The 26,988-nt window shown below is 41.5% G+C and overlaps 1 protein-coding gene across 1 annotated transcript; it reads right to left on the bottom strand.

Annotated features, from left to right (window-relative positions):
• Nucleotides 1–938: 938 nt before the first annotated feature.
• On the bottom strand, nt 939–20,647 carry LOC114703938 (vomeronasal type-2 receptor 26-like). Its single transcript, XM_037196702.1, is given in 8 exon segments — nt 939–978; nt 6,276–6,810; nt 6,813–7,211; nt 9,761–9,884; nt 10,807–11,016; nt 13,786–14,583; nt 16,366–16,657; nt 20,439–20,647. Coding segments are annotated over 8 exon segments (2,607 nt in total).
• Between the last annotated feature and the right edge of the window lie 6,341 nt (nt 20,648–26,988).

The following is a 26,988-nucleotide window of genomic DNA, read 5'->3' as shown; positions in this document are numbered from 1 at the left end:
AAGATTGTCACTTTTGTTATGTTGATTTTACCTTTCCACGAGTATGGGAGAACTTTCCATTTTCTGATATCTTCTTCAATATTTGGCTTGAAAGACTTAAAGTTCTTATCATACAGCTCTTTCACTTGCTTAGAGTTACTCCAAGGTATTTGATATGATTTGTGACTATTGTAAAGGGTGATGTTTCTCTAAATTTTTTCTAGACCAATTTATCATTTATATATAAGAGGGTTACTGATTTTTTTTTAGTTAATCTTGTATCCTACCACATTGCTGAAGGTGTTTATCAGCTGTAGGTGTTCCCTGGTAGAATTTTTGAGTCACTTATATATACTATCATATCACCTGCAAAAAATGGAAAGTTTGATTTCTTCCTTTCCAATTTGTATCCACTTGATCTCCTTTTGTTGTCTTATTGCTCTAGCTAGAACTCTGAGTTCTATATTGAATAGATATGAGGAGAGTGGGAGCCTTGTCTTGTTCCTGATTTTAGTGGAATTGCTTTGAGTTGCTCTCTATTCAATTTGATGTTGGCTGTTGGGTTGCTGTAAATTGCCTTTATTATGTTTAGGTATGTTCCTTGTATTCCTGATCTGTCCAAGATTTATATGATGAAGAGGTGTTGTATTTTGTCAAAGGCTTTTTCAGAAACTAATGAGATGATCGTTATGATAGACCCCAGACCCAGGGTACTACCTTCTCGAGTAGGCGCCCCAAGAACCCAGACTCCGGTCCAGTTGATAAAAACAGCAAGAGGTTTATTGATGCAGCTATACAGTCAGGCCACTCCTGTCCTGAGAGCAAGAGTCGCATCCTACTACAGCCACATAGGTACTTTTAAAGGAAAAACCCACAAAAACCACAAGATTACAATTCCCATACAATTTTGTTTCGATTGATTTATGTCTAGAGGCTAATTTCTCAAGATCATGGTCTGATCACAGAGAGGGTACAGTCAAGTCCGCATGCACATTCTTCCTGAAACCTCAAGGGGGATATCAGGGTGGGAGTGAGAGTTACACAAAGGTTACAGTGGTCTTTCCTGGAACACTTGCAATTATCCCAGTCACAGTTGAGCGCATCTCTTAATAGAAATCTCTTTACATTGTTACATTGTGGCAGGGGTGATTGAGCAATGGTTGAGTCAGCTTGCCCTTGGAACTAGATTTTTAGTTCCTCATTTTCCTGGGGCTTGGGGGATGTAAGCCTGAAGGGTTAGGGTCTTTCAGTGTGTTTTTTTCTTTCAGTTTGTTTATATGGTGTATTATACTGACATATTTTCGTATGTTGAGCCGTCCATGCATCCCTGTGATGAAGCCTACTTGATCTTTTCTTAGAAATCAGGATATAAGGGAAGTCCACACTCAGTAATTTGTGGATAAGGCTTTTTTTAAACAAACTTTATTGAGACATAATTCACATAGTGTACAACTCTTCCATTAACATTTACTTCATGCAACTACTCAGGTATGGGATGACATCTAAAATCCCAACACTCAGAATAGAATGCTGAAGCAGGACAATTGATATAAGTTTGAAGCCAACATGGTTGATGTGGAAAGAGACTGTGCCAAATAAATAAATAAATAAATAAATAAAAGGATGACAATTTAGTGGTCTTTAGATTATTGGTAGAGTCTTACAACCAAGTCATTTTTTAATTAAGCATGGGATTCAGTATGAGCACATGAGTTCAGGTGCACACAGAGACCAGGGTGTTGAATCATCTAGAGCTGGAATTAGAGGTGGCTATGAGCTGCCTGATGTGGGTTCTGGCAACCAAACTGAGTCCTCTGGAGGAGGAGTGAGTCCGCTGAAATTTTGAGGCACCTCTAGAGCCTTACCAAACAAATTTGAGAACTTCATCATCCCAAAAGGAAATACTGCACCCTTTAGGCTACACTCTTCACCGCCAATCTCCCCTCCACAAACTTCAAGAGAACACTATTTTAATATATATCTTTCTGGGTTTGCTTCTTCATAGATTCAAACTTTAAAATATATTATGTTCTTTATCTAGCATTCTTAACTCAGTATAAAATTCTCAGTATTTAATCACATATAAAACAGTATTCTATTTCTTTTATATTTATTTCTTATTGCCAAATAATGTCCTAGGGATGAGTAAGTCATACAAAACATTCATAAACTGATAAATATTTTGAGTGTTTCAACTTTTAATGCCTAAATAATGCTTCTCTGAAGATTCATTTGCAGTCCTTGCAGACATGTTTTTATTTTTCTTGTGTAAATATCTACGAGTGAGATTGCTAAATCACAAGGTAAGTCTGTGCAGTAACTGTCAGTTAAAGGTTCTATCCCCACTATTAATGATCTCAACAGATTGATTATAAATACAATCTCTTTCTAAAGAAAACAGGGCTATCCTATAGATATGATAGGATGAAAGAGTAGATTAATGAACTGTAGCTAGAGTTTTTCTGGTCCTGCCTGGCCCACAGTTAGGACAAATCTCTCTAACCTGCCAGTCCAGCAGCAGCTCAGACCCAAACAAGTAAACACACAGAGACTTATATTGCTTACAGACTGTATGGCCATGGCAGGCTTCTTGCTAACTGTTCTTATATCTTATATTAATCCACTTCTATAATTCTATACCTTGCCATGTGGCTCTTGGCTTACCGGCATCTTCACATGCTGTTTGTCATGGTGGTGGCTGGCAGTGTCTCCTTCTGCCTTTCTGTTCTCTCAATTCTCCTCTCTGTTAGTCCTGCCTATACTTTCTGCCTAGCCACTGGCCAATCAGTGTTTTATTTATTGACCAATCAGAGCACATACAGACCATCCCACAGCAATGAACCTACTTTTAAAGAGCAACAACTTGTTTGAAATGTTTTACATTGATATAGATTTTAGTTTATTGATACAAATTTAAAGTTTATTTTGTTATACTGTGTGTACATTTCTACTCTTGTTTAAGGTATGATGTTTGTACAGCTCATTTAAAATTGTAATAGATAATTAAAAATAGATTAATAATTAGTCATCTATGATAATCATACTTGTAGCCATGTTAGTAAGTTTTCTAGGTATGCATAGATATATTTCAGATAGATAGGTAATCTTCAAACACTTCAAAGACCTACAGAATATGGCATTTTAAATGTTTTAAAAAATTTAGACTTTCTGGACAGTGAGACATGTCTGCTCCTGATAGCAACAATTTACTTCACAGAGGAGGATGGGCATCAAAGACACTCTGCATGGATTTTATCTTCTTCTTGACAAAAATAGCCATTTGAGCAAGAAACTGTCCTTGCCTGGACTACTTAAAAAAATGTATCAACTGGACATGCAGGACCCATAGGAAGGTGACCACTAAACATTGCTTGACAAAATGGTCCTTCAGGTCCCTGCTTCACAGAAAAAACTACCAAACATTCTACAGGACACAGAGAAAAGTGACTGAGAGACTCTAGGCCTATGGGCTAAAGACAGATGCCCCAACTTTACAAAAAAACACTTTAGATGACTGTCCTGTCCAAGCTATCAGCTGTCTCTGTCTACTCTCACAAGACTCTCAAAAGTTGCCTGCATCCTTCTCCCATTTCTCAGGTAATATTATCTCCTTCTGAGGTCTTTGATGTAGTTAAAGACTAGATGGTTATAATTTCCTTAGTTGTGATAAGAGATAAGTTAGAAATAAAAGCTTAGACACACAAATATAAGATAGATAGGATATCTTCTTCAATTTTGCCAAATACAAATAGACTAGATATTGTAACTGTAATTCTTACTAGATAACTGTTTTATTATATGTAATTTTACTATGTTAAAGTTAAAATCTTCCTTTAAAAAAACAGAAAAGGGCAAGTGCTGTGGGATGTGCTGTATGTTGTGAATAAATAAACCGCTGATTGGCCAGTAGCCAGGCATGAAGGATAGAATAGGCGGGACAAACAGAGAAGAGAGGCTGGGAGGTGGAAGTCTGGGAAAGACGCAGCCTGCCATCCATGTAAAGGCAGCAGGTAAAGCCACGGAACACATGGTGACATACAGATTAACAGAAATGGGCTGAGTTAAGTGCAAGAGCTAGTCAGTGGTAGGCCTGAGCTAATGGCCGAGCAGTTTAATTAATATAAGTTTCTGAGTGATTATTTTATAAGTGGTTGCAGGGTCCATGGTGCTGGAGAAAACTCCAGCTACAAAAAGGAGAGATCCATGATCAGATTGTCAAATCCTCACACCCTCAGCAACACTTGACATCATCATCACACTTCATCACACTTTTCACAATTTACATTTATATTTTGTGTGTATGCAAATGGGGGGTGCTTCCATTAGCAGGCAGAAGTAACACAACAGTTAACAGTGATGTTAACTCTCTTCTTCCAATATTTGGTCCTCTGTATCAAACCCAGGTTGCCATGCTTAATGGTACGTTCTTCTACCCACTGAGCCATCTTGTCAACTCCCCTTTCTAAACTCTTAAATGTGATAAATTTTAACAATACACAGAGAATAATAAATAACCAACTATGTGGCCAATATCAACTGATAGTCATGAGTGTTTTGTTAAAAGTATCTCACTTTAATCTTGATTTGTCTATTAAATTCCTTTAGAGCCCCATAAAAACAGTGACACAAAATCACATGGGTGGTCCTGGTGATGCACCCTAGGACTAGGTCATAAAGATTTGTCTATAAATACAAATTTATATTATTTACAAATATTTATTTGTAAATAAATAAAGGTTTATTTATTCACAACATACAGCACATCCCATAGCACTTGCCCTTTTCTGTTTATTTAAAGGAAGATTTTAACTTTAACATAGTAAAATTACATATAATAAAACAGTTATCTATCAAGAATTACAGTTACGGGCATTTGACATCCAATCGTACGGATGACCCGCTGTCTTTTGTCTCTATTTTTTAATCCGCAGCCCTTCGCTCGGACATGGTAAACGGTTATCGGTAATGCGGGCGTTACCGCAACAAATGGAGGTTCCTACCGAGATCCGAGAAAGAAGGACCAGCTGACGGACACTCTTGGAAGGCCGGCTGGCATTTTACAGTTGTTCTCTTGCAGACCTGCCAGCCTAAGTAGTGCTGGGATCAAGAAAAATGGGCCTTGGTGGTTCGTGTTCCTGGAGCCGTGTCCATGCCAGTGGACCGTGACAGCTAGACACAGATGATGCTCACACGCTCCAGAAGAGACTCTGACATCGCTGTTGCCGTTGTTGCTGTTATAGCAGTGGTGGCCACTGCTGCTATTGTTTCTGGGATTGCTATTTCATAATTGGTTACTACAGCTAGCACAATGGAGACCCTGGCAACAAAAGTAGCTACCACAGTTAGTTAATCTTTCTTCTTATTGGGCATGACAAATTTAATTCCACTTTTATACATTATAATTGGCTTTGTAAGTTGTAAAAAATTATTAAAACTCAAGTTCCATTTGCTTATGGGATACCACCTTACAAGGACTCCAATTTACAGTAAGGCTCGTTTAAGAAGGGAATGGTTCAATTGCCTTTAGCCTCCTGGCTATGGGTGGGTTCGGACTTCTGTTGGTCTTTTCTGTGTCGCACAGATTGCAAGCCCAGTGCCACTTTGAAATCTTTGGCAGCAGTCACTCTACAGCTCACATGGTTGAGTCTGTATGATAATGAGTATTCAGAGACGGGTAATGCTTGGGGGGCTGCCACCAACCTAAGACAGAGCACTTGTGTGGCCTGGGCAAGTGTCTCTATGACGGGTAAGGTGGTCTGCTGGTCCCACGCAACCTAAGTCAGAAGCTCATTTAATAAAAAGGGGGGAACTGTGGGCGCCATGGGCCCTGGCCCCCGGCCCCCGACTGGGAGTGGCTGCAGCCTTGCTTGCTTGACCTTGATCAGATGTCCTCCTATTCGGATTCCCTACCGGTATCCACCCTTCTGAATGCTTAAGGGAAGTTCCTTGTGTCCTCCCTATTCGGATTCCCTGCCGGTATCCACCCTTCTGAATGCTTAAGGGAAGTTCCTTGTTGTGTATCCTGCATTTTGGGCAGTTAACTACTTAGATGCAATAATATAGAACATTGGGTCTGGAATGTGGACCATTGACAGCGAACTTCTGCCCTCCGGGGGTTCCTCCATTTGTGCTGTAAGCCTGTACGTATTTAAGGTTTCTTCCCTCTTTCAATAAACGGCATTCGACATCCAATCGTACGGAAAAAAAAAAAAAAAAAAAAAAAAAAAAAAAAAAAAAAAAAAGAATTACAGTTACAATATCTAGTAACTAGATATTGTGTGAATCTGGGGACACACCATCTCTGGAGCATCCCACTCTGCCTCTCCTACTGTGCCTGGTGGCCTTGCCTGAGCCAGGCAGGAGTGTTCCTCTCTGGTTTCAGTAAGATGATGTAGCACTTGGGGATGAAGATGCCACCCAGAAGGCCAGCAGTGGAGGCCAGGATGGAGAAGATCTCTACAGCCACAGTGGACTTGCCCCGAGCACTGTGGTACAGGGGCAGGAAGGCTGTCCAGACACTGCAGAAGAGCAGCATGCTGAAGGTCAGGAACTTTGTCTCATTGAAGACATCTGGCAGGCCCCTGGCCAGAAAGGCCACAGAGAAGGTACCCACTGCCAAGAAACCCAAGTAGCCCAGCACACAGAAGAAGATAGTGCCAGAACCCTCCTGGCACTGGATGACAATGTGCTGGGGCTCCGAGACCATATCCCTGTCTGGGAATGGTGGGGAGGTGGCCAGCCAGACCCCACAAAGAACAACCTGCATGAAGGAAGCAAAAAGGACCACAGAGGTGGAAGCCCCAGGGCTCAGGCATACACGGATCCTGTCCCCTGCCTGGTGACCCTGAAGGCCAGGACCACTGTGAGAGTCTTGGCCAGAACAGAGGACACAGCCACCGTGAACACCACAGCAAAGGTGGTCTGACGGAGGAGGCATGTCGAGACACTGGGTCGCCCAAGGAACAGCAAAGCACACAGGGCACAGAGGCAAAGAGAGAGCAGGAGTAAGTATCTGAGACTTCTGTTGTTCGCCCTGACCACAGGGCTGTCTCTGTGCTTCAGGAACACTCCCAGAACCAGTACAGCCAGACCAGCCAGGAAGAGTGCCACCAAAGCCATCATGAATCCCAGAGGTTCCTCAAAGGCCAGGAAGATCTCTGTCCTGGGCAGGCAATGGTCTCTCCTGTGGCTCGAGTACTGCTCCTTGGGGCACAGAAGACAGCTCTTCATGTCTATGGGAGACACACAAACACCATTTCTGCAACACTAAATGAACTACACCAGCTCTGAAGGAAGGCATCCCAAGCACTAACTGCTCTTACAGCCTTTCCATCAAGTCATGTATTTATGATTTATTCCTGGTGACCAGAGCTGGAATGGCTCGTATTAGAGGTAGAGGCACAGAGGGGAAAATTGCACAGTCTATGTTTATTTTATGAGAGGAGTCTTGTTTCTGTCTTTAAACAGTGTCTCATGTAACTCAGGCTGGCCTTGAACTTGTTGAGTAGCAGAGGATGACCTTGAACTCCTAAGTCTTCTTCCATAACCTCTCAAGTGCTGTGATTATAGGCCTACACCACTATACCTAATTTATGTGAGTTTGTGTATAAGCAGGTTTGTGTGTGAACACAAGTATTTGAGTGGATGAACATGCATGTGGAAACCAGAGATGATCAGATATTGTTTCTCAGTCATTTCCCTCACCTGATTTTTCTAATCAAGCTTATTTGTATATTTTGGTATGTGTATGTTTGCATGGGCTCAAGTATGTCAAGGTGTGCATGTGGAGGTCAGCACAACTGTCTGGAATTTAGAGCTCACCTTCTTCCATGTGGGTTTCAGGAACTGAATTCAAGCTCCCAGGCTAGTCAAGGAGTGCGTTAATTGATGAGCCATTTCACCAGCCTCAAAAATGTACTATTTTCTTTTAAAGTTACTTGTTTTACTTTACCTGCTGAAGTTGTGGTCTGTACATTTTCATAGACTGCAGAAGATTTCATCATTTGCCCTGAAACTAGAGTTACAGATAGTGTGATCCAACACTCCTAACCACTGAGCCACCCTCTCAGCTTACTCTTCACTTTAGTTTTTGAGACAGGATCTCTCATTGAACCTGGACATCACTGAGTTGACTACTCTGACCGCCACAATCCTAAAGATCCTCCCTTCTGCCTCTGTCTCCTAAGTACTGGGAATACAGGAATGTGCCACCACACCTGGTCTCCTATATGAGTTTTAATGGGTCATTTCTTCCCAATAGTATCAGTAACTGATTATATTCACAAATGTTTTGGACTGAGCTGTGAAACCAAAATTTATATAAAGTCCTACCCCTCAGCATCTCTAAAAAGAACTGGATTTTGCCATAAGTAAAATGGAGATGATGTAATAAAGGTTAAATGAGGTCACCAGGATAGATACTAATACCAACATGGCTGCTAACCTAATAAAAGGGGGAGTTTTAGCTGAGTGTGGCTACACATGACTTTAATCTCAGCACTTGAGAGGCAGAGGCAGGTCGATTTGTATCAGTTCAGGGTAATATTGGTCAATATAGTGAGTTCTAAGCAAGCCAGGGCTGCATAATGAGGCATTGTTTCAAAGCCAAACAACAAACAAAGATAGATAGATAGCTACATACATACATACATACATACATACATACATACATACATACATACATAGATAGACAGACAGACAGACAGGCAGGCAGGCAGGCAGACAAATAGATAGATAGATAGATAGATAGATAGATAGATAGATAGATAGATAGATAGATAGATAGATAGATTAGATAGATAGATAGAAAAACAGATAGAGAAATAAATTACCTCAAAATGAGAGCACACAGAAAGAGGATGACTCCACCAGGGCAAGAATAGGACTCAGACAAAATCAACCCTGATGAAAACTTGACTTTGCATTTTCAGCCTTCAGAATTATACAGGCATAAGTTCTATAGCTCAAACAGCCACTGTGAATATGGTGGTCAGTTGCCATTCAATCTCTAGGATGAATCCCACAAATACAGAAGAACAAATAAGTAACAAAAGGACAACCACCATGCAATTCCACTTCCAGGAGGTTTAAACAGTAACTGAAATCCACCAACATGAGCAAAAGCCAGGGTTGTGATTACAGGACCTTTGAAGCTTGTGGAGTAAGTAGCTTATGCCTGTTTCTTGACTGGATCCAAAGGATGTGGTGTTTGCTAGAGGAGAATTCACTATGCTGCCTAATTTTGTCTGTGTACTTCTCTATCTCAATAAAGCATTTACCTAAGAACAACTGTAAGACTATAGTTCTGGCTGGTGTTCCACAGGAAAGCAAAGGCTTGCAACGTCAGTGGAGGGGTGTGGTGCTTTGATCGAGGCTGGCCCCCATAGTCTCGTGTATTTGAATGTTTGGTTAGGAGTTGGTGATTGTTGGGGGTGGATTGGGAGGTGTAGCATTGTTGGATGTGAAATTTTGAAAGTTGAAATCCCCACACCAGGACACATGTCTACCTCCCTGCCTTCCTGCTGCCTTTGGATCATAAGGTAAGCTCTCAGCTGGTGCTGGGCCACCATGCCTGCCTGCCTGAGGCCATACTTCCTGCCATGATAGTGACAGACTGAAACTCTAAGTAGGCCCCTAGTTAAATGCTTTTCTTTTAGAACTTGCCTTGGTCATGGTGTCCCTTCACAGCAGTGGAACAGTAACAAAGACAATGGACAAATACAGGAGGCTCACAGTGCCCTCTTCACCCCCCTCCCCAAATTCCAGCTCCACATGCCCTTACCTCTTTGGTCTGCAAACTGTCCCTCAGGGCAGGGACTGCAATCAAAGCAGCAGTATGGGGCTCCCAGCCTGGGCACTTGGCTGAACCCTGGAAGGCAGCTTGCACTGCAGACAGAGCTGGGCACCTAGTGACAGTGAGCACAGTGTCACCAGGGACTCTCCAGGAATACAGATGCTTGACTCAGCCTGAGAACCAGAACAGAACAGTTTCATCACAGAACTCTAGATGAAATGCCTTTCAGAAAACATATCTATCCCAGCAGATGTCAGATGGGAGATGTACCTCTGAGTGTAAACAAGGAAGGGCTACATCTGGCTTACTTAGCTAAAGGATTCAAAAACATAGCTAAACAGCTTGATGTGTTGTCTTTCCAGACTTTCTGGGGCTCCTATATCAACAACTAAAGGTATTTGGGCAGGACAGAGGGCTTGGTGGTTCAGAGTACTGGCTGCTCTTCCAGAGGAACAGGGTTCAATTCCCAGCACCCAGATAGCAGCTCACACTGTAACTCCAGTTCTAGAGGATCTGGTGCCCCCTACAGCCTCCACAAGCACGAGGCATGCACATACTACACAAATATACATGCTTGGAAAGCTCCATACATGTAAACAAAACTTGAAAAACAACAGTAAGTATTGGCAGACATTAAGAAGTGCTACAGGCCGGGCGGTGGTGGCACACGCCTTTAATCCCAGGACTCGGGAGGCAGAGCCAGGCGGATCTCTGTGAGTTCGAGGCCAGCCTGGGCTACCAAGTGAGTTCCAGGAAAGGCGCAAAGCTACACACAGAAACTCTGTCTCGAAAAACCAAAAAAAAAAAAGAAGAAGAAGTGCTACAGTACTGTCAGGTCATTTTTGCTGGTGAATCAATACCATTCAGAGAAAGATCTGTTGTGAGGTAAACAGCATAGCTAGTTATAACTGACTGGCCCATCCAGAGCTGCATCAACTCAATACACAAGTAGAGATGAGGAGCCCTGGACTTAGAATTGCCCCGTCACTTTAACACATTAGGACAAGACTTATCACTGCAGTCAGGCAACTCACTTGAAGATCCTCCTTCAAATGGACTATCATTTTGCTCCCCAAAGAGATCTGAGGATCTATCATGCCCACGTGAACCAAGTGAAATGCACCCTCAGGGGTCTTCTGTCCTTGGAAAATGTCAAATTTTGTCACCAAATCTCCATTGGCATCAAACATAAGCTTGATTCCATCAGGAGTCTTGAAGTGCACCTTCCTGAGGGCAAGAAGCAGCTGAAGAAGGAAGGGAGACATTGTACACTGGCAAGGACCAGTTCAGAGTCTTGTCTAAAATGCAACATTCCATTCACCTCTGCAATGATACAGAGTCATTTCAACCTAGGACAGCACCCTTAGTTAAAAGGGAGATAAAAGACCTGTGAGAGTTTCAGAATAACAAATATGATTAGTTATAATTAATTAAAATTTCATAATACTTAAGACAATTATTAATCCTAGCAGTGTGTCTGTGTGTGTGTGTGTGTGTGTGTGTGTGTGTGTGTGTGTGTGTGTATAGTTCATTCATATTGAGTAATCCAGAGAACAACTCTTAAGAATGTTCTCTCCTGCTGTCATGTGGGACACAGGAATCTAACTTATACTTGGGGACAAGTGCCTTTAACCACTAGGCCACCTCAACAGCCTTAAAATTAAACCCAAATACATGACAATGTGGTTCCTGCTCCAGAGTCTCATTTGACTATGCACTACTGTCCTCAGTCTTCCCATCACACTCAGTAGACTCCAAATCCAACAAGCCTTCCACAGACTGGCCCCAGCCCACCTAGACCACCCATTCACTCCAACCAGTCTCCCATTATTCATCAGTCCCACCCTTGATGCTCTTCTATTTGCCTCCATTCTAGGGTCTTGACACATGCTGTCCCTGCCACCTGCAATGTAATCACTTCTACCCATGGTGAGATTTCTCATCCTCTTGTCTAGAACTCAGATAGTTCTTCATAAAAGGAACTTCTCAAGCCTTTCACTTCTCTTCACTCATTCCTCACTCCGTCTACTTTAAACCTTCTTCATAGAGTATGCACACAGTTACCACCCCATTCATATCTGTTTTGTGCTGTGTAGTCCTGGTTGGCCTTGAATTCAGGATTCAATTATCTCAACCTCCTGTGTGCTAGCATAACAGGCATAGGCCACCAAGCCAGGCCTCATGTAATTTGTAATCTGTTACTCTCAGCCAAAAATCCTACAACCATCACTGTGCACCTGTTTGAAAACCACATGTACATTCATCAGGCACACAGTAGAGATTAGGGTCATCTCAGTGAAGGTGATAAAAATATACCCTCTCGCCGGGCGGTGGTGGTGCACGCCTTTAATCCCAGCACTCGGGAGGCAGAGCCAGGAGGATCTCTGTGAGTTCGAGGCCAGCCTGGGCTACCAAGTGAATCCCAGGAAAGGCGCAAAGCTACACAGAGAAACCCTGTCTCGAAAAAACCAATATATATATATATATATATATATATATATATATATATATATATATACCCCTCTCTGTGGTCACCACTCTCTTTAGTTACCTCACCAGTGAGCAACATTTCTTCCAAGGGCCTCCTTACATATCTGGGCCTATGCTACCCTGAATGTATTTGAGAAGACTGATAGATAGATAGATAGATAGATAGATAGATAGATAGATAGATAGATAGATAATGATAGATACATAGATAGATGGATAGATAGATAATGATAGATAGATAGATAGATAGATAGATAGATAGATAGATAGATAGATAGATAGACAGATAGGCTGGTGCCAAGAATACCAAAGTACATTATATATGTATATGAACTTAATCGCTAATATTTTAAAACAGAACTTTGAGTTGGCTCAGGGATTAAAACATTTGAGGATTACACAGAGAAAAGCACAGTATTTCAGGGGTCAAGGGAAAGGATGGTGGTCTTATAACAGATATAAAAGAAAGAATTTAAACAAGGGGCTGAGGAATGAAATTTCCATAGAAAGATCAGATATTTATTATAGTAGATTAATAGAATAATACAGGAGAAGCTTGACATAACAGGTAGTAGGAAATAACTTCACTTATTTTAATTTAGTCAAACTTAAATAGAGACACACTGTCTAATTTTTCTGTAACCATAAGGCTTTATGATACCAATTCTAAGGGAAAAGATATTGAGTTAAAAGAATTGATTTTATCCTAATATTAGATTTTAGTTCTCATGATATTTGCTGTTTGCTCCTTTTGTTTCTTTACTTTGATATGCTTTTGTAATCATGGAAGACTTTAGAAAATGTATGTACCCTGAAAAGACTTTGCAATCAATAATTAAAGTCTGTGAGGAAATTTAAAAAGAATTTGAGGATTACACCTCAAGTCCCCAGAACCTATCTAATTTTAGGTGGGTGTGGCAGCACATCTGTAATTACATCCTCAGAAGGTGCAGACAGGAGGAGCCCAGAGAAAGCTGGCTAACAAGACCAGTCACACCAACAAGTTCTGGGTCTGAACAAGAGACCCTGCCCTAAAGAATAAGGTAGAAGAGTGATAGAAGGATGATGTACACATGAGTACACCCCCACCACATGGGCCTGCATGCCAATGCACATGAGCCCATAGACATGTACCACACACTCAAAAAAGGAGAAATGAATAAGTAGCATTTGGTATCTCTTTGAAATTCTGGTTTGTATCATGCCATACTGAAAATCAACAACTGTTTATCTAAGCTCAGTTTTAAGACACTAAATTAAATCTGTTTATTGTTATATGAAATTTTAATTTTATTAGGAATTGTGTATTTGCCAAAACAAGCGATGCTACAAGGACTGGACTCATCTGAGATCACACACATAACAGGGAATCCTTGTCCATGTTCCTTCTAAGATTCCTCTTAGATACAAGTATGAGGAATCCTTGCTTAAGCATACAGTCAGCTTTTCTGTAGCATAGTCAGAATCAATGTCCTCTTCCGCAACCATCCCTGAATCACTCACTCCACACATGCCTCTCTCACCTGCCAGGGCTGGAAGTCCTGAGAGTCTGTAACTTTCCCATCCTGGTGCCCATGGGTTATCATGTCTTGCAGGGCATGAGCAATGCTGTAGACAGCTGTGTAAGCAGCATCAATTTTACTCACTTCTGGGAGAATATACTGCTGGTTTTTCAGACTCTCATTCCCTGAGCACAACTGGACACCCTCTGTCACTGCGCTGCTCTGGTGGGGCCATGTACAATCAAAGGTGAACTCCCAGAACTTCTTTACAAACATGTCTTCTGGGGTCTGGCTGGGGTGCAGGTGAGCAAGGAACTCAGGGAAGCCAGATGCCCTGCTGCTGTGAGGCAGAAGACCAAAGGTATTGTGCAATACCTGGGAAATGCCTGCAAAGTTCAGGGCAAGCCCCATGGGCACAGTGTCCTTGCTGACCCAGACCTGGCCTGAGACAGGGACATCCAGTAAGCCATACAGGATAGGCTGGAAATTAGAATTGCTTAGCAAAACCAGAACCACCCTGGCTGTGGATTTTTGCATCTTCTGGACAATCTCTTCAATCTTCCCCAAGGACTCATGAGAAGGAACATGGAGGATATACTCAATGCACACACCAGCTGTACTCAGCTCCTGAGTGGCCAGAGAGCTGGCCTGCTGCCCAAAATCATCATCATGGGCCAGAATGATCACCCAGGACCACTGAAAGTGAATTATCAGCTGGGTCACTGCAAGAGAGGATGTGAGGTCACTAGTCAGGGTGCGCAGGAAAGATGGGAACTGGATCTTGTCACTGAGGATGGGTAATGAGGACCCAAAACTGACCTGTCAAGGAAAAGCCAGGATAGAAGAGTGGATGAGATCTGGACTTAGGCATAGGCTGATGATCTGGTTTAAATGTGGGAAGAAGAGGGATGGAGACATGGCTCAGCAGTTTAGAGTCCTTGTTGTTCTTACAAAGGACCCATGTTCAATTCCCAACACATACCTCAGGTTGTTCACATCTGCCCATAACTCCAGCTCCAGGAAATCTGATACCCTCTTCTGGCTTCCTCCTGACCAAGGCAAAGACTCCAACATACACACATAATCATATATGTATATTAAATTTTAAAACATAAATAATTTTCAGGGAAGGACTTGTGCATCCTGATTTGAGAATTGTGCTGATTCTACAAGCAGCATTGTGCGCCTCACTGGCTGATCATCCCTGACACAGCCCTGTGTCTTCCGGAATGAAGCCCAGAACCATAGCTTTACCTTCTCTCCTCTCAGCATCTGTCCTTCATCTGGCCTGACTCTCTGGTTTGCGCACAGCTATTAGGTTGTTAAAATTTAAATTCATGTGGGGTGTGTGTGTGTGTGTGTGTGTGTGTGTGATGGTGCATATGTAAGGATCACACCAAATTGTTGGAGGTTGTCTCAGGGTAGGAATGATGTGGTGTTGTACCTTTTGACTTGAGGGGAATGACTTCCTGTAGGAGGATGTAAAATTTTCTCAAATCAACTGTGGTACCCATCCCAAGATAAAAGTCACTGAATTGTTCACCTTAAATGGAGAAATTATCCTTAAGTCACCTCTTAAACCTATGAACTGAAGAGATGATTGTCATATGTGGCCAAACTTGTGGGAATGACACTGATGGCTGGGTTACCGGGAACATCCAGGAGGTAGATGGGAGCAAGTGGCATAAGCCCAATTGCCTAGACTCAAATTCCAAACACCTACAGCTAGAAGAGCTTATTGATAAATACGTGTGTGTGTGTGTGTGTGTGTGTGTGTGTGTGTGTGTGTGTTCATTTCTCTGTGAGCTGGAAAGATATCTCCTCAGGTAAAGGTGTTTGCCAGCAAGCCTGAAAATCTGAGCTTAATCTCCTAAATCAACATAGTACAAGAAAAGAACTGACACCTTAAAAATGTCTTCTGACCTCCACAAGGACACCATTGCACTGGTGCTAAGTGCACACACATACACACACACACACACACACACACACACACACACACATTATTATAAGTAAGGGTTGAAAGGATGATACAGTGGATAACAGTACTTGGTGCTCTTTCAGAAGATCTGAGTTCAAAATCCAGCTCCCTTGTGACAGATAAAAAACATTTGTAATTTCAGTTCTAGGGAATCCAATGCCTTGTTCTGAACGTCCAAGGGCAACCAGGAACACGTGTAATATATATTTGTATAGATACATATATGCACAGATATATATGTGTGTGATATGTATGATACACATACGATATATTGATTATGTGATATATGTGAAATATATGTGTGTGCTTATATATACATATATACTTCACATATTTATTATATATATGAATGGAAAATTCATATACACATTAATAAAAACTGTAAAAATATATTTTTAAATAAAAAAGGGAAATTTTCCACTTACTTCATCATTGAGAGGGATGATAGTTCTCTCTAAACTCTACACATGGAGAAGAACCATGTTGGACATGGAGAATATTTGCAGGGAGACTGGCTCCACAGTAGAGCTGCTCACTACTGTGACCATCACCATCGTTTTCACTATCATCATTAAGGGATTGCACTACATTCAGGAAGGAAGAAGGTTTGAGCAACTCACCTGGGGAAACTTGTACAGTCCCAGAAGTCTGGCCATGGAGACAGACAGGGATGACCTCGTGTCCCCAACCAAGGCAGCCTGAGGAGAGCCATGCTGGCATGTGTAGTTGGGGATGGGCTCCTCCTGCCTCGTGAGAAAGCTCATTGTCTCATGGAGGGCTCCATGCACTGAGTCCCCAGAGTTTCGAATAGAGAAGCCCAGGGTCACATTGGGCAACCAGTGAGCACTCCTATTAATCTCCTCGATGGCAAAGACGAAACTCTGGGCTACCCGGTAGCCCCAGTTGGAAACTCTGAGGGAAAGAGAAGGCCACATTCATCACTCATGATGGGGTAAATGGAACAAGAATAAACACGGTGACTCAAGGGATACATGTAAAACCTCCATCTCCACAAATACTTGTACACAGATATGCAGAGGAGCACACTTCAGAATACAGAAAGGGAAGCCAGAGGGACTGTGGAGACAGTATTCGAGGGGCAGTTTCAGAAGAGAGGAGGGATAAGTGAAGATGTATTAAGCAATCTAAGTGTGGTGGCATCATGTTGGGAGCCAATTATCACTCTTTGTTACGGCAAGGGTGTGTGGGTTCACTCGGACCATAGAAAGAAGAATCAGAGGCATCTTAAAAATGAATTTACACTTTGGTGGCTGCAGGAGGGTTCAGCCTCAAAGGACTGAAGCACTTTTCTTCACAAAGGGCATTTTTATTTTCTCTCTATTTACACTTTAGCCAGTTAATTTCCATACTTTCAAAGCAACCTGAATAGGAGCTCCCAAATATAAGATGCCAACTGCAAATTCCTTGATTTCTCAGGTACCAGTTTTCTGAACCAAGTTTTGCAAAGTCCTTTGATACTTGGGAGACTCCCAGACAAGATTCACATAGGGCAATAAGAGAAACAAAAGGTGTTGATTAAACAAAGGGTGGATTAGGGCTAGGTGCTACTCTCTAGAGCCAGGCCAAGAGTAGCTCAGCAGGAATGCAGCCACAACTTAATCCCAGCACTCAGGAGACAGAGGCAGGTGGATCTTCCTGAGTTAGAGACCAGCATGGATTACATAGCCAGACCCAGGAACCAGAGCTGCATACAGAATCTCTGTGTCATGAAAACAAAGTAAAAATCTATTGCACTGTATAGTTGGTTACAATTTATAGCAACTAACATCTATTTCAGAAGTACTGAATCCAAGAGCCAGAAGACAGGGAGAAGAGATATGAAATACTGTCTTTAGGGCATGACTCAGACATTGCAGACATGTGAGCATGTCAACAGCCAAGCATGCATTAGAAAATTCCTTGTGTGGCCCTACTCTTCCCTGCTGAACTATTGCCAACTAACGTATTTTGAGGAATAGGCAATCATTGCCTTCAGTCATGTAAGGAACAGGTGAATACACCAAGCTTCAGTGGACAGTTCCAAACTGGCAATTGGTTAAAATCAGTAGGTCACAAAACAAAATAGCATGAATGTGGGAAAGTGACCTCTGAGAAGGAGAAGGGAATTTCAAGTGTGGAAGGAAGAGAAGAGAGTCTGGAGAAATGAGAATAAACAAAATGAACTATATAAATGCATGTAACCATCAATGAACAGAAATCCACCTGCCTCTGCCTCTTGAGTAGTAAGACAATTAGCAAGCACCACCACATCCAATTGATGCTGTTATATTTTAATTTATTTTTAAACTTAACATCAAGAATAGATTTGTTATTGTTTTGAGGCCAAGATTTCATATCACACAGTGTAACCTCACATTCACTATATAACTTACAGTGATATTGAACTCCTTTTACATGTATATGTGTAGTATGCCCATATGGATAAGAGAGAAGTTGACTTCTTGTATCATCTTCAAACATGCTCTGCACATCGGTGTGTGTGTGTGTGTGTGAGTGTCTGTGTGAGTGTGTGTGTGTGTGTGTGTCTGTGTGAGTGTGTGTGTGTGGCAGAGTTGGTATTGTATTGTGTGCATGGTGTATCCCTGTGGAGGGTAAAGGTTGATGGGATGTCAGGATATCTTTCTCAATTGCTTCTCCACCTTTTAAAGAACATTATTCTGTTTTCTGTGTATATAATGTGTCTGCAACACATAGAGGTCAGGAAACAACTTTGTGCGTCAATTCTCTTCTTCCAGCTTTATGTGGGTTTCAGGCAGGGTTCAGGTCATCCATAAGACTTGCATGCCGAGCACTTTACCCCACAAGGCATCTCAAGGGCCCCTCTTAACTTCCTTTTTTGAGACAGGTTAATTCACTGAACCTGGACTTCATCCATTCAGATAGGCTGGCCGGCCAGTGACCTTTGGAATCTGCCTGCCTCACTGTTCCTAACCAGGGTTACAGATGCTCAACATGCAAGGCTTTCACATGGATGCTGGAAATTCAAACTCAGCTCTTCAGGCTTGCACAGCAGACAGGACACCAACACAGGAATTTCCTCATCCCCAAAGACCTTCAATTTTAGATTCTCCTGTCTCCACTCCCACATTAGGTTTTAAATGTTCACATCACCAAAAAATAAGTATGCAAGGTGATGTGTTTCTGGTGGATTGATTAAATATTCTATATTGTATACATTCATTAAAATATATCTTTATACCCAATACATACATAAAATTATTACCTGATGGCTTAAAAAGCAACATGGGATCCAGGTATGATGGTACACACTTGTGATTCCAGCACTCAGGTTGTGGAGGCAGCAAAATAGTGAGTTTTAGGCTAGCATCACCTACACAAATAGACCCTCTCTCAAAAAAGAAAATATACTCAAGGACAAGTCATTGTGATCACTGTGTTGGTGGCTCATGCTTGTAATCCTGTGTTTGAAGGGCTAGTTTAAACAACACAAGGAGTTCCAGACTAGTTGGAACACAAAGTAGGATACTGCCTCAAAAAAAGTAACAAAAATGATGATAAATGTGAAAAAACCAATAGTGAAAATCTCTTGCATTTGTAGCTGATTACAAAATGATGGTAGTTACTGTAGAAAATACTGAGATTTTTTTTTTGTTTTTTATTTTGGGATTTTTTTTGTTTCAGTTTGTTTGTTTTGTTATGTTTTATGGGATTGGTTGATTTTGGAAGGGGGTTTGTCTTTTTTGGGGGGTGGTTTCGAGACAGGGTTTCTCTGTGTTATTTTGGTGCCTCTCCTGAATCTCCTCTGTAGACCAGGCTGGCCTCGAACTCACAGAGATTTGCCTGGCTCTGGCGAACAAGTGCTGGAATTAACATTGCCGCCAAGCTAGAAAATACTCTTCACTCTTTTTCACTCCGGTCTCATTATGCACCCCAATCTTGGCTAAAACTAATAATGCTCCTGCCTCAGCTTCCTGAGGGCTAGGAGTGCAGCCATATGCCCAATGCTCAGTCATTGCAGCAACAAAATACCAATAAAGCTAAATACAAACATTTAAAAGCCAAATAATATCCCAAATGCTTGTTTTAAAAATTACTGCGTGCAACATTATCTTGAGAAAACTGAGACCAAAATATTCTAAAATGGGACTGTGGTTGACTAAGATCGTAAGTTTTATCCTGAGCACCTAGGAAACTGAGTTGGTGATATGGTCCAATCATCTCAACACTCAGAAGGTGGATGCAGGAGGATCAGAAATTTAAGGTCATCTTCCACTACCTATTGAATTGAAGGCTTACGAGTCTTAAAAAGATATAGCAAGCAAAAGGAATATAGTACAGAGGAATCAGGGAGGCTGATAAATAATGTAAATGTATTACTTACACACTAACCCATTCAGCAAACACACCTACCTAGACACCACTTTAGGAACCAAGGATATACAAAAGAATCAAGAAATGCCCCCTGGCTGGTAGAGCACATACATTAAAGACAGTACATGAGCAGCCTATATTTCAGTCTGGTATAAACAAGAAAGAGAGACAGACAGAAGTGATGTAAAAGGAGAGCACCAGAGATACTGCATGTAAACACAGAGAAAACTGGTGGCTATCTAGCTGGGATTCTGAGAATCAACCCTTAGCGAAGGCTACAAACAAGCTTGTAAAGCTGCTTCAGGATTTCAGAGATTCCTAGCCTACATCCAGCTCTTACCTTGAAACCAGAAGCCCAGATGGTGGGGCAGTGAAGTCAGACAGGATACCAATAGAGAGGTCAAAGATGGAGAAACTGGCCCCCACTATTACATCTCCAGGACGATCAAAGCGAGGCCTCTGACTCGGCAACAGCCAGGCTCTTGGTGCAGAAAAGGTAGACCCAGAGAGACAGCAAAACAGAACAGGAAGGAGAGTACACAGCCACATGCCTGCTGGGCACCAGACAGCCAGTGACAGGACAGCCCCACATGGGGCAGTGGCTAGCAGTGAAGGGGGCTTTTATCTGAGAGACTTGACCAAGGGATCAAGGACCTCAGGCTAAGACCACACTGGAAACTCAAGGCTTGCATGCTTTTGGGAGAATATTGATCGGGAGGTGGTGGAGGTGGGTGACCACTAAATCCCAGAACCATTAAAAGTTTTATCCCCTTCTCCTGAGGCTTCATGGCCTCTCTGCATCCAAGGTCACAGCTCTGGGCATCATCTGCAGACTACAGGAAGGGCGACAACAGGTCTGACTGTCTCCTGGGGGACTTGTGAGTGCAGGACCAGCTGTGCTCAGGGCACTCTTTTGTAGACAAGACCCAGGTCTGTACAAGAAGCAAATACCTGAGTAGCTAAAATAAAATATTTCTTTCACACTCTATGTTCTGTGTGATCTTTGCTATTCTTTAAGGAATTTTTAGAGTGGTTTATCATGGATAATTTGGACATACAAACAACCAATCAGTAGAAAACAACAAATATCCATGTCTTTGTAGAGTCGTGAGAAATCCTCCCAAGCAACTGAGCCATTCTTCTGTCATTTGAAAACAGATCCCAACGCTACCACGATAGTTTTCAGGTTAAAATCACTTGATACACAAACCTGATCACCTGTGTGTGATCCTAAGAACCCACATGGAGGTAGGAGAGGACCAACTCTACAAAGTTGTACTCTGACTCCACTCACAAGCCATGGTACACACACACACTACACACACACACACACACACACACTTTACACATACAAAAAATATACATTCAAGTAACCGGACAAATTTTAAACTCTGTTACTCCAACAGATATGTATAATTTTCTCACATAATTATAATTCCCACACTGAAGCCTAAAATGAAGCCCAATCGATGGCTCAACTCCTTAGCAAGTAAAGGCAGCCTGACGACCCTCATTAAATGTACACGTCATAGGTGATGAGAGAAAAGAACTGACTTCTCAAACTTATCCTATGACCTCCACATAATGCTTTGGCACTGCGTGTCCAAAAACATAGACGGGAACATGCACACACAACTCTATCAATCAATAAATGTATACAATTAAAAACAGATCAATAAAAACCAGCAATACTCCAGTTCACTGATATTTCAGCCTATGCTTATTGAACTTTCACTTTCAATGTTAGATCTTTTCTTAAATATCAGGATATAATGGAAGTTCACACTCTGTAACTGATACACAATTCTTTATTAATACAAGCTTTATTGAGACATAATTCACATACTGTACAGTTTATACATTTACATTATACAACTTTATTTTCTTTTTTCCTCTTTTATTAAAAATTTTTACTCATTCCACATACCAACAACAGATCCTCCCTCATCTCTCCTACCACTCCCTCATAACATTCCCCAACAGCCCACACCATAGCCCCTCATCTGAAAAGGTATGATCTTCCATGGGGAGTCTGGTACATTCAACTGAGGCTGGTCCAAGCCTCTCCGCTTGGATCAAGGCTGTGCAATTGTCCCACCATAGGCAATTGACTCCAAACAGCCAGTTCATGCACCAGGGATAGATGCTATTCCCACTGTCAGGGGCCCCTCAAACAGGCCAAACTACACAACTTCCCATCCAGAGAGCTCAGTTCAGTCCCATATAGACCATGCAAATCTGTCAGTCAAAAGTTCACAAGTTCCCACTAGCTTGGTTCACTTGTATCTGTAAGTTTCCCCATCATGGTCTTGATGCACCTTGCTCATAGAATCCCTCATCTCTTTCTTAGACTGGAATTCAGAGCTTGTCATAGTGCTTGGCCATAGCTCTCTGCATCTGTTTCCATCAGTTACCGGATGAAGGCTCTATGATGACAGAGTAATCACCAATCTAATCACCTGGGTAGGCCAACTCAGGAACCCCCTCCACCACTGCTAGTAGTATAAGCTGGTGTCATTCCTGTGGATTCCTGGGAATTTCCCTAGCAGAAGGTTTCTCCTATACCAGTTATGGCTCCCTCTATCAAGAAATCTCCTTCATTGCTCTCACACTCTGCCCACGTTCCAGATCAACGATTCCATTCCCCCATGCTCACACCCACCACCTCCTACACTCCATTGCTCCCTCTCACCCCCAGTTTACTCAGGAGATCTCATCCATTTCCCATTCTCATGGCATTCCATGATACTTCTTAGGGTCCTCCTTGTTACCTACCTTCTCTGGAGCTGTGGATTGTAGGCTGGTTATCCTTTGCTTTACTTCTAGTATCCACTTATGAGTGACTACATACCATGTTTGTCTTTTTGAGTCTGGGTTACCTCACTCAGGATGATATTTTCTTTTTCCATCCATTTGCCTGCAAATTTCATGTCATTGGTTTTTTGCCACTGAGTAATACTCCATTGTGTAAATGTGCCACATTTTCTTTATCCATTCTTTGGTTGAGGGGCATCTAGGTTTTATCCAGGTTCTGGCTACTACAAATAATGCTGCTATGAACATACTTGAGCAAGTGTCCTTGTGGTATGATGGAGCATTCCTTGGGTATATGCCCAAGAGTGGTATAGCTGGTCTTAAGGTAGATTGAGTCCCAATTGCCTAAGAAATTGCCATACTGATTTCCAAAGTGGCTGTACAAGTTGGCACTCCCACCAACAATGGAGGAGTGTTCCCCTTGCTCCAAATCCTCTCCAACATAAGCTGTCTTCAGTGTTTTTGATCTTAGCAATTCTGACAAGTGTAAGATAGTATCTCAGAGTCGTTTCGATTTGCATTTCCCTGATGATTAAGTATGTTGAGCAATTCCTTAAATTGCCTTCAATCATTTGAGATTCTTTTGTTGAGAATGATGTTCAGTTCTGTATCCCATTTTTTAACTGGATTGTTTGTTATTCTGATGTCTAGTTACTTGAGTTCTTTATATATTTTGGAGATCAGCCCCCTATCAGATGTGGGATTGGTGAAGATCTTTTCCTTTTCTGTAGGCTGTCATTTTGTCTTATTGACCTGTCCTTTACCTTACAGAAGCCTCTCAGTTTCAGAAAGTCCCATTTATTAATTGTTGCTCTCAGTATCTGAGCTACTGGTGTTATATTTAGAAAGTGGCCTCCTATGCCAATGACTTCAAGGCTACATCCCACTTTCTCTTCTGTCGGGTTCAATGTAACTGAATTTATATTGAGGTCTTTGATCCACTTGGACTTAAGTTTTGTGCATGCTGATATATGCAGATCTATTTGCAATCTTCTACACGTTGACATCCAGTTATGCCAGCACCATTTGTTGAAGATGCTTTCGTTTTCTATTATACAGTTTTGGCTTCTTTGTTGAAAATCAGGCGTTCTTAGGTATGCAGATTAATATCATGGTATTCAATTTGATTCCATTGGTCCACATGTCAATTTTTATGCCAATACCAAGCTGTTTTTATTACTATGGCTCTATAGTAGAGCTTGAGATCAGGGATGGTGATACCTCCAGAGGTGGCTTTATTGTATAGGACTATTTTGACTATACTGGGTTTTTGTTTTTCCATATGAAGTTGAGTATTGTTCTTTCCGGGACTGTGAAGAATTGTGTTGGGATTTTGATGGGGATTGCACTGAATCTGTGGGTTGCTTTTTGTAAGACTGTCATTTTTCTTATGTTGATTGTGCCTTTCCATAAGAATTGGAGAACTGTAGCCAGAGTTATCCTAGCCTTGCCCACAGTCTGGACAAATCTCTGTCACCTGCCAGTCCCACAGACACTCAGACCCAACCAAGTAAACACAGAGACTTATATTGCTTACAAACTGTATGCCTGTGGCAGGCTTCTTGCTAAATGTTCTTATAGCTTAAATTAATCCATTTCCATAAATCTATACCTTGCCATGTGGCTCGTGGCTTACCAGCGTCTTCACATGCTGCTTGTCATGGCGGCGGCTGGCACTGTCTCCTTCTGCCTTCCTGTTCTTTCTTTTCTCTTCTATGTTAGTCCCGCCTATACTTCCTGCCTAGCCACTGGCCAATCAGTGTTTTATTTATTGACCAATCAGAGTAATTTGGCATAAAGACCATCCCACAGCAGAAAACTTTCAATTTTCTGATATCTTCTTCAATTTCCATCTTCAAAGACTTAAAGTCTTGTCCTAGAGAACTTTTACTTGCTTAGTTCGAGTTATTCCAAGGTATTTGATATTACTTGTGGATATTGTAAAGGGTGATGTTTCTCTAATTTCTTTCTCAGCCCATTTATCATTTGTATATAGGAGGGCAACTGATTTTTTTTTAATTCATCTGGTATCCTACCACATTGCTGAAGGTGTTTGTCAGCTGTAAGAGTGCCCTGGTAGAATTTTTGGGACACTTATGTATACTATCATATGACCTACAAATAGGGAAAGTTTGACTTCTTCCTTTCCAATTTGTATCCCCTTGCCCTCCTTTTGTTGTCTCATTGCTCTACCTAGAACTTCAAGTATTATATTGAATAGATATGAGGAGAGTTGAGAGCCTTGTCTTGTTCTGGATTTTAGTGGAATTGCTTTGAGTTGCTCTCCATTCAATTTGATATTGGCTTTTCCCTTGCTGTAAATTACCTATATTATGTTCAGGTATGTTCCTTGTATTTCTGATCTCTCCAAGACCTTTATCATGAAGTGGTGTTGGGTTTTATCAAAGGCTTTTTCAGCAACTGAGATGATCATGTGCGTTTTTTTTTCAGTTTGTTTATATGGTGTATTATACTGACAGATTTTTGTATGTTGAGCGCTCCATGCATCTCTGGGATGAAGACTACTTGATTTTTTTCTTAGAAATCAGGAAATAATAGAAATTCACATTCTGTAATTGGTGGATGATTTTTTATAAAAACTAACTTTATTGAGACACAATTCACACAGTATACAATTCATCCCTTTACATTTACTTTATGCAACTATCCAGGTGTGGGAATATATCTAAAATCCCAACACTCAGGACACTGAACCAGGAGAATTGCTACAAGTTTCAAGTCAGCCTGGTTGATGTGGAAAAGCCGGTCCCAAATAAATAAATAAAAGGAGATGACAATTTAGTGGTCATTAGCATATTCTGGAGTCTTACAACCATTACCAAGTGATTTTTTAATTAGGCATGGTGTTCAGAATGAGCACATGAGTGCAGGTGCACACAGAGATCAGGGTGTTGGATCCACTGGAGCTGAACTTACAGGTGGTGTGAGCTGCCAGGCATGGGTTCTGGCAACCAAACTGAGGCCTCTGGAGGAGAACTTAGTGCTCTGAACCACTGAGCCACCTCTATAGCCCCACCAAAGAAACTTCAGATCTTCATCACCCCAGAAAGAAACACTGCACCCTTTAGTCTACACTCCTCACTTCCAATGTCCCCTCCACATACCTCAAAAAAACACTATGCTATTATATGTCTTTCTGGGTTTGCTTCTTCACAGAGTAAAATATTAAAATATATTATTTTCTTTACCTAGCTTCCTTAACTCAGTATAAAATTCTTAGTATATAACCACATATTAAACAGTATTCTATTTCATTTGTATGATTATTTCTTATTGCCAAATAATATCCTAGGGATGAATAAGTCATGCCAAACATTCATAAACTTACAAATATTAGAGTGTTTCAACTTTTAGTGCCTAAATAATGCATCTCTGGATATTCATTTACAGTCCTTGCAGACATGTTTTTATTTTTCTTGGGTATGTATCTATGAGTGAGATTGCTAAATCACATGGTAAGTCTGTGCAGGAACTGCAAGTGAAAGGTTCAGTCCCCACTACTGATGATCTCAAAACAAAGAGAAGAGATCAACGATCAACCTGTTAATTCCTCAAACCCTCAGCAACACTTGAGATCATCATCACTTCATTACCCTTTTCACAATTTACATTTATATGTTGCCTGTATGCAAATATGAGGTGCTTCTGTAAGCAAGCAGAGATAACACAAGTTAGTAATGTCACCTCTCTTCTCCCAACATCTGGATCCTCTGTATCAATGCCAGGTTGCCAAGTTTAATGGTAAGTGCTTCTAACCATTGAGCCATTTTGCCAGCTCCCCTTTCTAACTATCTCAATTGTGATCAATTTTAGCAATACATAGAGAGGGAATAGTAAATAACCATCTATATGGCCCTACTATCAAGTGATATTCATGAGTGTTTTGTTAAAAGTATCTCACTTTACTGTTGATATGTCTTTTAAATAACTTTTGATCTACACAAAAACAGTGAGACAAAATCACAAGGGTGGTCCTGGTGACTTCCCAAAGGAATAGGTCATAAAGGATTGTGGTGTGGATCTGGGGACACACCTTGTCTGGAGCATCTCACTCT

The sequence above is a fragment of the Peromyscus leucopus genome, chromosome 1 (assembly GCF_004664715.2).
Source record: "Peromyscus leucopus breed LL Stock chromosome 1, UCI_PerLeu_2.1, whole genome shotgun sequence".
Taxonomy (NCBI): domain Eukaryota; kingdom Metazoa; phylum Chordata; class Mammalia; order Rodentia; family Cricetidae; genus Peromyscus; species Peromyscus leucopus.
The sequence above is the reverse complement of the archived record's forward strand: the minus strand, read 5'-3'. Positions and strand labels throughout refer to the sequence as shown.